The sequence below is a fragment of the Rhyacophila brunnea genome, unplaced genomic scaffold, assembly GCF_057557595.1.
Source record: "Rhyacophila brunnea isolate RB1 unplaced genomic scaffold, BYU_Rbru_1.0 scaffold_15, whole genome shotgun sequence".
Classification (NCBI taxonomy): Eukaryota; Metazoa; Arthropoda; class Insecta; order Trichoptera; family Rhyacophilidae; genus Rhyacophila; species Rhyacophila brunnea.
The window spans coordinates 20064894-20078687 of record NW_028232806.1 but is presented as its reverse complement, the minus strand read 5'-3'; the positions used below and the strand labels follow the sequence as shown (position 1 = coordinate 20078687).

At 30.1% G+C, this 13794-nt stretch overlaps 1 protein-coding gene across 1 annotated transcript in view; it reads right to left on the bottom strand.

Annotated features, from left to right (window-relative positions):
• The window catches only part of LOC147075022 (uncharacterized), a 169792-nt gene extending 168361 nt beyond the window's left edge, over window positions 1–1431 (bottom strand). Inside the window, exon 1 of the mRNA XM_085943289.1 lies at window positions 1284–1431. Coding sequence (XP_085799415.1) covers window positions 1284–1347 — 64 coding nt within the window. The 5' untranslated portion in view covers window positions 1348–1431. The remainder of the gene's footprint in view (window positions 1–1283) is intronic.
• Window positions 1432–13794: the final 12363 nt, after the last annotated feature.

The window sequence follows — 13794 nt, the reverse complement described above, 5'->3', positions numbered from 1 at the left end:
AAAACATATTTTTATTAGCCACCGGAGCGCAGTCCACGTAATAAAGTGTCGTCTCGGTGTCTTTCGTTGGTTGTTTTCAAAGGCGATAAGGAAAATAAGAAACAAATTCATTTTTGAATTTGGCATACAGCCTCATTGGAATCTGGGTCATTGATTTTTATAACGGAAGTTTTTCGTTAACTTTGTTCGATAACGCACGCAGATGTCGTTTGCCAAAGAGAGTGCAATTCCATTCACAACATTAAAATAAATTTTGCCTTATTAGCAAGTAAAAATAAACGTCATACCCTTTCAAGTCAATTGCTTTTCATATGCTTCCTTTTATGCTTATGGATGGAAAATATTAGACTTGCTAAAGTATGGAATCGGTACTATAACAATAAAAGTACGGGATTTAGCTTTCTTTTTTGTTAGTAAGAAACAAAATATATTTACATTAACAATACAGGTTGAAAGTTCTAACCACTAGTAATGCAGTAGATTCATGTATTCCACGCAATATTTTTTTCATATTAAAGTGGACATCAATATTTACGTATGGTTTCGTAGTTATGCGCTTCTCTGAGTCCATATGCAATTCATTAAAAAATATATAGTAATTGGTTGGAAAAAAGCCTCATCTATGATGGTAATAAACTGTTGTATATTTTTAGTATTGGCTATTTTAAAAATACCACTATAATTATATTAAAATAACTTATAAATAATAATCTACAATCAAGCCGAGCATACGGGCTTCCACAAAGTAGTGGTTATAACAACAGAGAGCGATTAGATATTTGTTTTCCGATCTAATATTATGTATCTAGTGATGAAAGTATGAGGTTTTTGCTAGATTTGGAGTATAAACCAGTATCCACCACTTCAAATACGTTTACTCTCCAGTCTCCACCGGGAAGCAATACATATTTACTATTAGTGAAAAGTAATATTAATAGCATTTTAAATTGTAATAATTAAACATTATATCATTTTTAATATGTTTTTGTTTGCACAATTGAGCATAGTTACGTGTATTATTTTCTTTGTATAATAAGCGAGCTTTTAATTTTAATTGCAAGTAATATTTGTCCGCTTTTAAAAACAACAAGCTTGAAGCGGTATTAAGGAAGAGTAATAAAAATGAACTGTCAACTTAACACAAAAATCTGCAAAGTTCCAATCCCGCTTAACAGCTGCGGCAGTAAATGCACAGTAGTTAACGCAAAGTAGTTTATGCAGCTTTTGTGAAGGCCTAACAAGTTCTGCCGCGAAAGCTCATTAAAGCTACAACTTGTACTCACCGCATAGATGCAGCAGAAGTAGGGGGCACAGGGCGCCTAGAGCCTCCTTCGCCGTTAGCCTCATTGTTTCATTATTCAGTGGCCTTCAGGGGACGCGCGAAAGCCTTCCGCGCACAGTGTTTCAGGCTGTATTATTCAATTCGCCGCACCGCTCCACGAGGCCCGGAAACAAAGGCCTAATGCGAAACGACTCATGTTTGTATGCACTTGCGTGAAAAACACTCTTGCGAGTTAGTGACACCTCTCTTAGTTTATTTTAAGGATTATGTTACCCGAGAGTTTAATTTATATTTCTCTTTTGCAAAATTTCCGCACTTATTTTTTATTGTTTAGTTAATTTTAACTATACACTAATATTTAACCACGACTTCAAGGGAGTGTATTACTAATATTATTTAATATTCAAGATCTAATCACTATAATATTCACTCACACTATTTTTTATACTAAATGTTATTCACGATATTATTTTTAGGGGTATAATAGTGTTAGTACGTAGTTAACAATAAATTATAATAGATAAACAGTAGATTTTAACTTCAAATAAATGTACGGTATTTATTACTTTAGGTAACTAAAATCTGTTTTTTTCTAAACAATAATCTAAGAATAAATATTTTCTTTAACACACGATAAAAAATTACTAATATTTTAGTTAATAATGCAGATAATATATAAATGATTTTAAACAAGAAAATCAGTCTGTGAATGTGAATCCATCAAAAATAATTTCAACTTTTTTGTTTGGAAGGTCATAATCTGGAATCTGAAAAAAAAACAAACAGGATTATGTTAGTTATATAATAAAAATATTTTTTATTAAATACCAGCATTTTATAAAAATATAAATCTACATCTGAGAGTCAGACTACAATATCTCCAAAATAACACTATAGGTTAAACGCAATAATTTAAAAGTAAAATAATGTATTAACGCGGTAATTTTTCACGCCTTTAAGAGGGGACGTGCCGCGCGTAGGTGAAAATGGAGCTTTTATGGTATTTTCAAAACATGATCGTTAACATTCCTTAAACGTTGTAGATAATCTATTAAACATTTGATGACTGCATAAAGTATTTTTATTACATAAAATAGTATTTTTTTAAACCTCTCGATCTAACGTTTTAGAATATAGTCATATTTCAGTACATCCATGTGCAGTGGTGTTAAGATTTTTTACATTTATTTATTTTTAAACGCATTTATAAAACCATTAATAGAATTTATGTTGACATTATTATAGTGAAATATTTACGATAAAAAATTATATTGATAATCTCTGTTAATTCTTCCTAACTGAAAAAAAAATCTTTTATTTTAAATGGCACATGTTCAAACACGCGCGTTAACATGATCTTACTCCCTATTTCAGTTATAGTTTCGGTCATCAAAGCTCCATTTTGACCTACGCGCAGCACGTCGGCCGTTAATTATAATGTAATTAATGTTTTACTTAGTTTTGAAATTTAGTTTCCTGTTATTAATATATTACAAGTATGATATTATTAATAATTTTGATACAAAATCTGTACTTAAAATTTTTGCTAAAATAAAATAAAAATTACAGAATTATTTTGAAAATATACAGAACGAAGATGGATTTGAGCACCAAACTTTAATTTTGTCATTAAAAATGATTATTTCACCTTACCACTTACCATTTATATATGAATTGAAGATGGTAGCTATGTCAAGATATAATTTATACACATATAATTAATAACCTAACTGCAAACATTATTATTAATAAGATGAACACTTAAATCGATAGCTTAGGTAGTAAATAGCACTCACCCCCAAGTGAAAGATGGATGTCATTCAAATCCAAATCAATTCAAAAAAAATCTAATTTAAAAAAATGTGTGAGGTTTTTCGAAATAGATTTCGAAATAAATATATTTTTAAAAAAAGTAATATTTTGTTATTACTGTAGGTACTATAATACACATTAATTAATAAAAACAAAGTAGTAATAATAAAAAAACTTAATGTTTTATATTGTAATTATAATATATTTAAGCCAACTAAGAGATTGAGCATGGACGTAATTATTTGAAACAAAAAAAACTGACTATATAAAAAACACTGTCTCCAGTTTGCTTGAGATATATTGTGTAGTTTTTTGGAAAAACTGATCGTCCTAGACCAAAAAAACCCTGATGGACTAATGGTTTTGGGAAATGTAGTGGATAAAAAAAGTATGTGTGCTTATGATACGAAGAAACAAAGTTATCACAAAATCATAAGTTTCCATCACCAGGGTGGCAAAAGATAAACTTAAATAAATTAAGTTGTTTCTCACTTTTTTATACGAAACAAAATCTTTTGTAATAATACTCAAAAAGAAATAGATGTATAATGTAATGTCATTTTTTACCAAAGTCTTATTTACTGGTAGATGGATGTCTTTCCTAGCTTTCTATACTCTTCTTGGTGTTTAGCTTTTCACTGCTAGCTGAGTTTGATAAGTTTATTATTCCAGCAGGCTTAATCGTGACAATTATGTGTCGCTAGATTTCAAAATCAGCCAAGTCCATAATAGATGAATAGGAGAAAAACAGCTATTTGTTTTCTCAAATACACGTCACAAGGGTGAAAGTTTATATTATTTCGAGTATAGAATATTTAAAATTAATAAATTCCACATTTTGATAATGCAAAAATGTTAAAAACAAGTAGTTCTTCAGCAATTTACAAAAAAGTCAAAAATACTTAAAGGTGGACTTGGCTGATTTTGAAATGTAGCGACACATATAGGTTATTTTTATTTCCCATATCTACCTAATATGGATATTCATGGCAAAGTTATAGTACAATACTATCAATACCATAATAATTATTCTATAATAATATAGATTTTCATTAATTTTCTTCCGAGAATTTAAATCTAATTGGGTGTTGAAAACGGTAAAGGAACTTTAAGTCGAGTCGCGTATTTCTCTAATTCCATCTTAAGCCGAATCCATATTCACTTACTTAGTTTAAACCGAGAGTATGCAAAACACCTGTTTGAAATGGGATCAAAAGAAAGATAAAATCCTTTACTAGAGAACGTTGCATTAGCTTACTCAAAGAAATACTATGTATAAGTTCTTTTAAAATATTATTAGTTGAATCAACTTTAAGGATAACTATTTTCAGCACCGTGTCGCTCCATTTAAATTATAATAGGTTTATATTAAAATTTCTTAATTATGATCCATAGTATAAACCTCTACCGACGATGTCCTCTGGCAGTGTACGTATATATCAGTATATAATATTATATGATATATATTGTCCAATGCATAGTTTAAAAGAAAACACTTTATCATTATTATAAGTCATTCGATTTTTTTTGTGCCGGTCAATTTTGAAGCATAATTAATTAATAAACTATTTTTTTTATTCGAAGAATAAGACACAAGATTTAAGTATGTAAGATTCTATATTTATTGAACATACATAACTTTTAAATACACTAGGATAAGTCCCGTCAGGTGTTGTATTTTTTTTTTCAAAAAAAAAATATTCTTATCAGTATATGCATGATATGTTTCATAATAATTGTGTATGTTCAATATCTAACATAGTTTCTATGTGTTTATATAATCACTAGTAAATATCTACGTTTTAAAAAAATGTGATGACTTATGGCAATTAAGAGTGTCATTATCACTGAACCTTAGAAAATTAAAACAGGGTAGGAATGACAATACAAATTCTAATGCTCGCCAATCAAGATTGTGAGATTTTTGAATGGAGACATAACGCCTTTAAGTAAACCAGGATGCACATGTTTTATTAAAATTCATATGCATAAGTTCATAAACGTAAAGATAAGTTTTATATGTTATAAATAACATGAACAATGTGTTGTTATGTTAGAATATTATTTTTTTACCATTTTCACCCAAAAGCGGAGCCTATCATAGCCTTTCCTTGTGTGGAAGCCATTTAATAGTATTTTTATTACTTTTAATTATGATGGGTATTTGTGGTGGGTCTTCACTCTATATAGGCCATTATCCTCTACTTAGTAACGAAGTAATTTAATGTTGTTTATTTTATTTGGCTTTGAGTATATTAATGTTTTTTATTGTATAGCTTTACACAAAGAGCTATTATTATTTATGATATATCCATATACGATTTAATTATCAAATAAATTATGTTTCATTTAAGGAAAACATGTATGAGTATGCTAAATTTTAATATATTATGTCGTATTAAATGAAACTATCAACTCTCAGTAGACGAATTTGAATATTCCGTTATTGTTTACTATAACCTATATAAATGTTTATAAAACTAACTATCAAATACCTTGAAAATTTTTGAAGCTCCCCAGATTTAATAGATCTAGTAGAAAATAACTAATTTTTTACTTCCTATAAATTAACTAAGTATTCAACATTTAGAATAATAATTATACAATATTGAGTTAAAAAACAATACTGTCAAATACATATAAATATAAATACATATTTTTAAGTATTTTCCTGAAGGTTTCATTTAATCTTTGAAAAACTGCTGTTGGCATTAAATTTAAGATGTTTAGTAAGAGGGTGGGAGGCATTTTCCATCGTTAAAAGCAGCCCTCATGTAGGACCAATTTCACGCCAATTAGGCCTCACAAGGGAAGGAGAGAGAGAGTTGTCAAAGAATATTCAGAGTTTCAGTATTCCTACGATTTGATCACTGTAAACGAATGATCTTGAGACCTTTTTAAACTGAAAAGACCCAAATTAATTTTGAGAGGGTATACACAACTTTTAACATAATAACGTTATACAAATGGTTTGTACTGTACGTACTCTTTAAAAGTATTATCTGTGTATGTATATGTACCCTGTCTAGTCTTTATATTATATATGTTTATATTTTATAATAATATTATACCGTTGAATAAGTCGAAATAAAATATATTATGATATAAATAATGATATTGAAGAAACTGCCATCTATATCAACACAACACAGCCTACATATTTAACTGATTCTATGCCTTCACCGAGTTATCTCTCTCTATGAGGCCGTGATCGATAGGGCGCACACACAAATTTTGCGAGTTATCTTATCCGACTTTAAACTCAAATTACTAGCCACTGTCGATTGATTTGCGTAATCTAAAAAAATAAACACACAGTGAAATCTGTTTGAATAATTATGAAATACTAAGCTACAAAGTATCGATATTACAGCGATTGTAATATGATCTTCGCTATACATTCAACATATTATCGAGTGCTTAAAGTCAAACAACGTTATCTACAAAAAAGTGTTTTTTTTAGATAACGTTATTTTACATTTCCGGCTACATGATAGTCAAACAACGTTATGTCAATCTTTATTAATTTCTTCTTAAATCGTCAGTAAAGTTTAACGTTAACTTCATAAGTTACCCATGTTTTCATATTTTTTTTAAAACTATTCCTATAAATTTTAACATCATCATAAGCAAGATAAATGTACAATACACAATAAATTATAAAATATGAACATTAGGTTTTAAATGAACATTTCCTTTGTTGAGTTACAAGAATCTAAAATAAAGATTTTTGGCTCGCCTGTAAAGTCACACTTTGTAGATAGCGTTGTTTGATATTAAGACCTCGTTGTGTCGTTAAAAATCTACGGCCTGCCAGATACTGCTAAATTAATATCATAATGCATAGAAAAGGTTTAAATTGAGGTTAAAAATAGACGCATAAACTAACTATTACATTAAGGCCATGCATTAGTTGAGGCACGGTCTAAAAAGATCGTTGCTAGGCGATGTGCGGATTGCGGGTCGCGGGTGCAAAAGACGCCTGTCAAACGAAATATTATTTCTCATATAAATCCAACATACGTCCATTTTATGTTCTGTTTATTATTCTATTAGTAACAATAATAATATATTCATTGACATGTTTTCTTTTTAAAGTAAATGGGTAACGTTTTTAGTCATCTTTACATGATTTTAGAATAATTTGGCCCGTCGCCATCACGCAGCAAAGTGACGTATGTCTGACTCGACGTTCTCTCAATGAATGCGAAGCGAGTACAAAATTTCGTCGCGCGTACAGTTGAAAATTATTTGGCGTTTCACTGATGCGTCACCTTAACTGCAAGTCACTTTAAATTGGATGTATACCTATCTGTAGCAATAATAATATGTAGCATCAAGGGCAGGCCCACATATTTGTTCTTTCCTAATGCCCAGTGGCAATTAGAGAGAACCGAACTGACTAATGTCTAACTAGTAAATTTTTGACAGACAACTGTTAATTTGCTGCTAAGCTCTTTTAGTTTGAACTTGTTATCTGACCAATATTAGGTATGTACATGTAGCGTAAAACTAGAAGATGCAAATGACATCTTCTGTGAATATAATCCGAAAGGAAATAGATGTTCAAGTCAATCTAATAAGCTGTTAGACACATCCGACCGTCCGACCTTGTCGTCACAAAGGCCAACTTTATAATAGATTTTAAAAAAATGTGGCATCTTTTTGAGGACGTGAAGATATCTTCATATAGTTTTGTTTTAGCTTTGTTTTCACTATCAGGTGTGAATTAATTATTCATTTATGTTTTGTTAATTATCTAACTCTTCTATCCCATGGGCAATTTTATTAAATTGAGTCAATGTAAACTAAATCAAAACACACTTGGGTGCGTAGCGATCTCAGTCTTGGAGATCTTCTCCTGAGACATCCACAGGCGTAAGCGTATTTTTTATCAGTTGTCACATTAAAATAGATGAAACAGATCCTGATCATAATTAAATATTTTAACTTTGCAATTTCTTCGTTATGCTTTAAAGAGTTACAAGCTTAGACTATAGATACATCTAGACGCCACCCGTTTCATTGCTAAATGAAGCTGCGTGCCGTGCGTTTGGTTTGTAGGCGAGCAAACGCATTCGTACACAAATGTTTGAGACAATAGACCATTTCGCTAGTGCTCGGCCAAAGTGATCGTACTAGGCACTCAGACTTAAAATATAATTTTCTATTTTTATTACGTTATATAGTATTTTAAAGCGGTCAAAATGCAACCATTAGGTAAAGATATCCATAATTTAAGTTATTTTAAAGTAACACTAGGTCACTGATATTAAAATATATTATAATAATATACAAATAAATTATCACGAACATGTCTCAACTTACCTATGAAACGCAATATCATCTTCTTGCTTATCAGTACGGCTACTATATTTTAATACAATACACAGAACCATATTTTCTACTTAATTAACTAAAAATATTTACCACTGATTTTATGTTTTTATACAAAAAATAGAAATTTTAGCAACACGGTTATCAACGCTTAGTTAAGCAATAAGCTAAGATTTGTCGGCTACACCGTAGCAAACTATCTCCCACATCTGTAAACCTTTTATCTTACTCTAGCGCGTGTCGCAGAGATTATAAGGATGCCGAATACTTTCTCACTCGCACTTATGCATCGTTTTTGTTCAGGCCTTGGTTACAAAGATAACATTCTTTTGAGTTGTTATTATTAGATGGCTACAAAATATTAAACCAGAGATAATATTATTATTAATATTGAAACTTGTGAGAAAGCAATTGATTTTGTGAAAGTGTATTTTTTACAATATTCCGAAAAAGATTACCCGCACAATCGGTAATTTATTAATTTACAAAATTAAAACGTGAATGGGAATTAATTAAGAATTTTAATTATTGCTTTCGACAAAGTTAGAATTTTCGAATGGAAGCTCGTTAGTGAAAAGTTTTGTGTTGATTACAAACTTAGAGGGAGAGAAGAATTGAATTTATTTTCGCCCGTGAAACAATGAGAAAGACTGCTCGTGAAAGTGAAAATTTAAAATTCGCCTATAATAATTGTTTTATCTTTCTAAGAGAGCGATAATTTTGCATTATTTTTAGCAATTAATGTAAAATGAAATATCAAAAGCCTCAGGTGAAGCGAAATAATTGGAGTTTAATTCGTGTGAAACCGTTTTCAGCTAGACGAATTATTATTTTTTGTTATGATTTTTTTCTGTTTAGAAAACGTTTACACTTTTTTGCACGAGAACTATAAACCAGCATAATTAACTATGTATAGTACCTATCTACATATTATTGTATAATATTATTACAACGTTATAAGTGTAATACGATTGATGCTAGGATTTTTTTAAATCGCACGTATTTCACTCATAAATAATAACACTTATGATTGTTATCTGACACTTTTGCATAGATCTATTCACATTCGAAAAAGCTTCTGATTAATACCATTTTTTATTTTTTTTAAATAAATTGATATATTTATATTATATTGAACATTCAAAAAATACATTTATAAGGAAATCAGTACATTTGATCAGTATATTAAGTTAATTTGAGTAGGTCAATATCAAAGTCAAATAACAATTAAAAGCCATTCGTAATAATCACATATAATTTGAAAGGGTCAAGTACATAATATTATATCCGGTTATTAAAAGTTAATTAATAAATAAAATCATCATCATAAATTCCTGTGTGATTTTGAAGGTATAATATAGTTGGTATCAGTTTCGAGTTCTGAGTTTGGACGTAATAGGTTTAGAAAGTGACTTAAATCCAAATTTCATAAAAATCTGTTAATAAAAACTTCACTTTATGAGGGCGCTAATATCATGGTCCTCTAAGGAATGAATATTTTGAACAAATCTAACAAATTATATTTTTTTTTTACAAAATTTTCCGTTGGTGAAAAGTATGTTTAATATTGTTGGGCTGAATAGAGAAGTTATGCATTTACTTAAACGGTGATATTATACGCTACGTTTTAGATATTATTAAGCTCAAACTACTTCTATGCTAGTCAAATGCTTTATTGGTGACCTACTTTTATGGTAGATTCCTACCCCTAAAATAATATATTCCAGGTTTTATCGGCACACATATGCGGTGTAAGAATAAAATTCACGTCACGGTCAAATCCCACGTGTGCATGTGACTTGGGTGAGTGAGGGGGGTGGAGTGGAATTCCCTCATTGCATGGGAGTCACGTGGGCAAGGGTGACAAAAACCAGTGCGGTTTGGCGCGACGCCTAATTCGGGGCATGCGTCACGTGACAAGTAGTAGCATGCCGCGCCACGCGAACACTGAACCAAGTTGCATTCATTGTTAAACGTGACGTGTTTTCCCTTTTCTGTCATTGTTTTTTTATTACTTCAAGTGCCGTACATCAACATTGCTAAGTCGTGAGAGCGTTAGTGAAAATTTTCAACCTTTCAACATCAGTTTAAACAATATATCAATATAAATAGCTAAAAACATCTCTAGCCCTATTTTGACTTCGACAACTTTCGACATTAATTTACTAATAATTTGAAAAAAAAGGCATATTATGATAAAGAACCCATTGCAAACAATCCTATTCATATACACATGGATCACACATTATACATATTCCATTTTTAAATACAAAATATTGTATTTGAAAAAAAAATACATAGCGATAAAGATTTAATTATTTCACACACACGTTTATATTTTAACAGTTTTTTAGTTATATTTTACTAACACGTATATGGTTAACCACCAAAAGTCATCCAAAAAATCAATACTATCTTCTACTTCTACTTCATATCTTTGAAATATTTTACGTATTTACTTAACATTGTGATAGTATAGTGGTGTTACATTAATTATTACTCTTTATCACACGCTGCTCTACAAATAACACAGCATTAATACCTACTAAAATTAAGACAACATCAAGAAACTGCATCTTTAAAAGGTAAGCGGTAGGTTTTGAGGGTCTCGAAAAATGAAACTAGTAAAGTATCTCCCACTTGCAGCTAGTCTCGAGTAGTTACCAAATATAGAAAGCCATAAATATAATGATTACTATGGCAAGGCGCACCCAGAATAATATAGTGAAATGGAGATTCTCTGAGAAGCAAGCTTTCAAGTGCGGCAAAATGAAAAGCATAGAACAGACATCTTAAATGCAAGGCTTTCCAACTAAAGTGTAATTTTTACTATGTGCTAGAAGCTGATAAAAATATGTTTGCCCTTGCTAACGTTTTGAGTGACACCTGTAGCCATTGAAAAACCGATGAATATATAATATATATTTTAATTACCACCAATAACCAAGTTCTCTAGTAATGTAATATCTGGTTGGGCCAATTATCGTCGCTTTCATCCTGTCTTCCCTTCTACCTCAAATTCTCAGTGTCGCAAAACCAGGCTACCGTGATTATAGAACATTCAGTTACCTCAAGACAACGGACGCGCCTATGCTGTTCCAGCTAAACCACGAGCGTATACAGTGCAGCTGTCGTAGAAACAATAATTCTGTTAGAGTCTCTATGCAAACTCCGTTAATCAAACAACCTGTATCCGCATAGAGATCTCCTGGTTTATAATATCATTCATCAAAAGTGCCTACTAGGACGTGATGGCATGCCCCAAGGACCAGCTTCAGCCAGACCGCATAAAATTATAAAAGGTCAGTGCCTGGCATCCTTCGTGTAACCGCCCCCCCCCCCCCAAGCATCCAAGTCCACCAGCATAATTATTCCGTCGGCTATGAAAAGCGCAACCAATATTTTTACATATTAATTACGTTTTGAAACTACAATTTTCGGGAAATAATAATTAAAAATATAAACTACATTTCTATTATTTTGGTTCCATAAAAATGTCCTTTCTATGACAAACATAATGGTATTATGTTATAAAAATATCATTTAAAATAATTATATAATTATGTAGGGAAATTTTAATATTAAAATTTTCTACGCCTATGTGAATAAAAACACTAAACTCGGGATGGCTAATTTCATTCCAAGAAGGTACCTACAGTTAATTAAGTGTTGTTTTAATGTCGATTGTAAACAAAAAAAATCTTTCATAAATAATATTATATCGAATAAAATAAGCTCCGGCATTATCGAGTTTTAATGTTTTTACGGATATGTACTTAAATTTTTGTACAAAAATATTATCACAATATTTTTATATGAAACACGTGTACTTTAGACTTTTTTTTTCAATAAAAACATTACTGTTAAAAGGCAGTTCGGAATTGCTTTTCTTTATAGTATAAATTTTATATTCAGTGTACGTAAAACTAAAACATTTCGTTTTTTTTAATGTTTTCTATTACAAAATATCTAATGATTAAAATAAAAAAGATGATTTTGAAAGATGGATGTTATTTAGTTAAGTAAATAAAAGTAAATAAAAAAAATATTGAAATTTTCGTTTAGCATAGTATTTAACAAATAATGTATGTATTTTTTACATTCAAATTAATGTAAAAATAAAATAATATGTATTTTTATATAGTATAGAAGTGTTTATTAACTATACATATTTTTTCATTATTTATTGGAAATATAACCTGTAAAAAATGTTTATATTATAAAATTTAAATGTTTATTTCTAATCAACTAAGTACTTAAATGGATGGTGAAATGCAGAGATAACTGAAAAAACAGAACGAAGACATTTAAAAAGAAACACGACCTATATTTTTATTCCAATATTATTTAATATCTTTCGAGTATATTATGTAGATTGTATTTGAATTTAAAAAAACACTACTAATGTATATACCTACTTAAATATATCTTTAAAATATTATGTCCTCCTATCATTGAATATTATAAAACAAACATTTATTGTTTATTTATTTTTTACCATGTCCGATTCAAATAAATTTATTATCATAGTATGAGGAGTGTGGATTGTTTTAACCAGAGGGTTAGAGCGGACCCTTTTTTGAGTTGCTCCGCTTCGGGCAAAAATTATTAATATGTAGGTACTTATACAATTTTTTTTTTTAAATAAGTAGTTTTAAAAATAAGGTTTATTGTTCGTCAACGCCTTCATTTACAATTAGTATCTCCAAAGTGTCAAAAAAGGTGAGGTTATAAGTGTTGCCGTATTTCAAATAATTCCAGTATTGCAAAGTGTCAAATATAATATTTTTATTGGATTTCATGATAAAAATTTTATATTAATAAAAAAACATCCGGACCAATGGAGTACTACAATTTTTTGGTGCTCCGGCTCCACTCCTGCTCCGGATAAATGCCCCTGCTTCATGCTCCTGCTCCAAGCTCGTTTTAGTTTTAACAGATTTTTGTTTTTACGAGAAATGGATGTGAGCTATTTGTTCATCCTATTAGGTCTATACAACACCCACATTAAAAAACAACAAATGATTTTTTTTTTACTAGACCCTGGATTTGAGCCCGGAGCCGATGACGTTATAGGCCATCATATTATCGCATTATCCGCTCGGCTATCATGGATGCCTAAATATTTAATATATAAATATAAACGTATATTTGTGTTTTATCAGCGTCGCATATTAGTATGATAATATGATACATTTCACACTGATCTGTGTTTAAACCATATTATACTAACTTGTTTACGAGCTTATTTCCGAATAATGAGCCCACTTATACAACGTTAACTAAGGCAGATTTGTGACAGTTTGACGGATACTAAACTGATTGCATCATTGATGGACATGCATCGGATTTGCATCTACCAC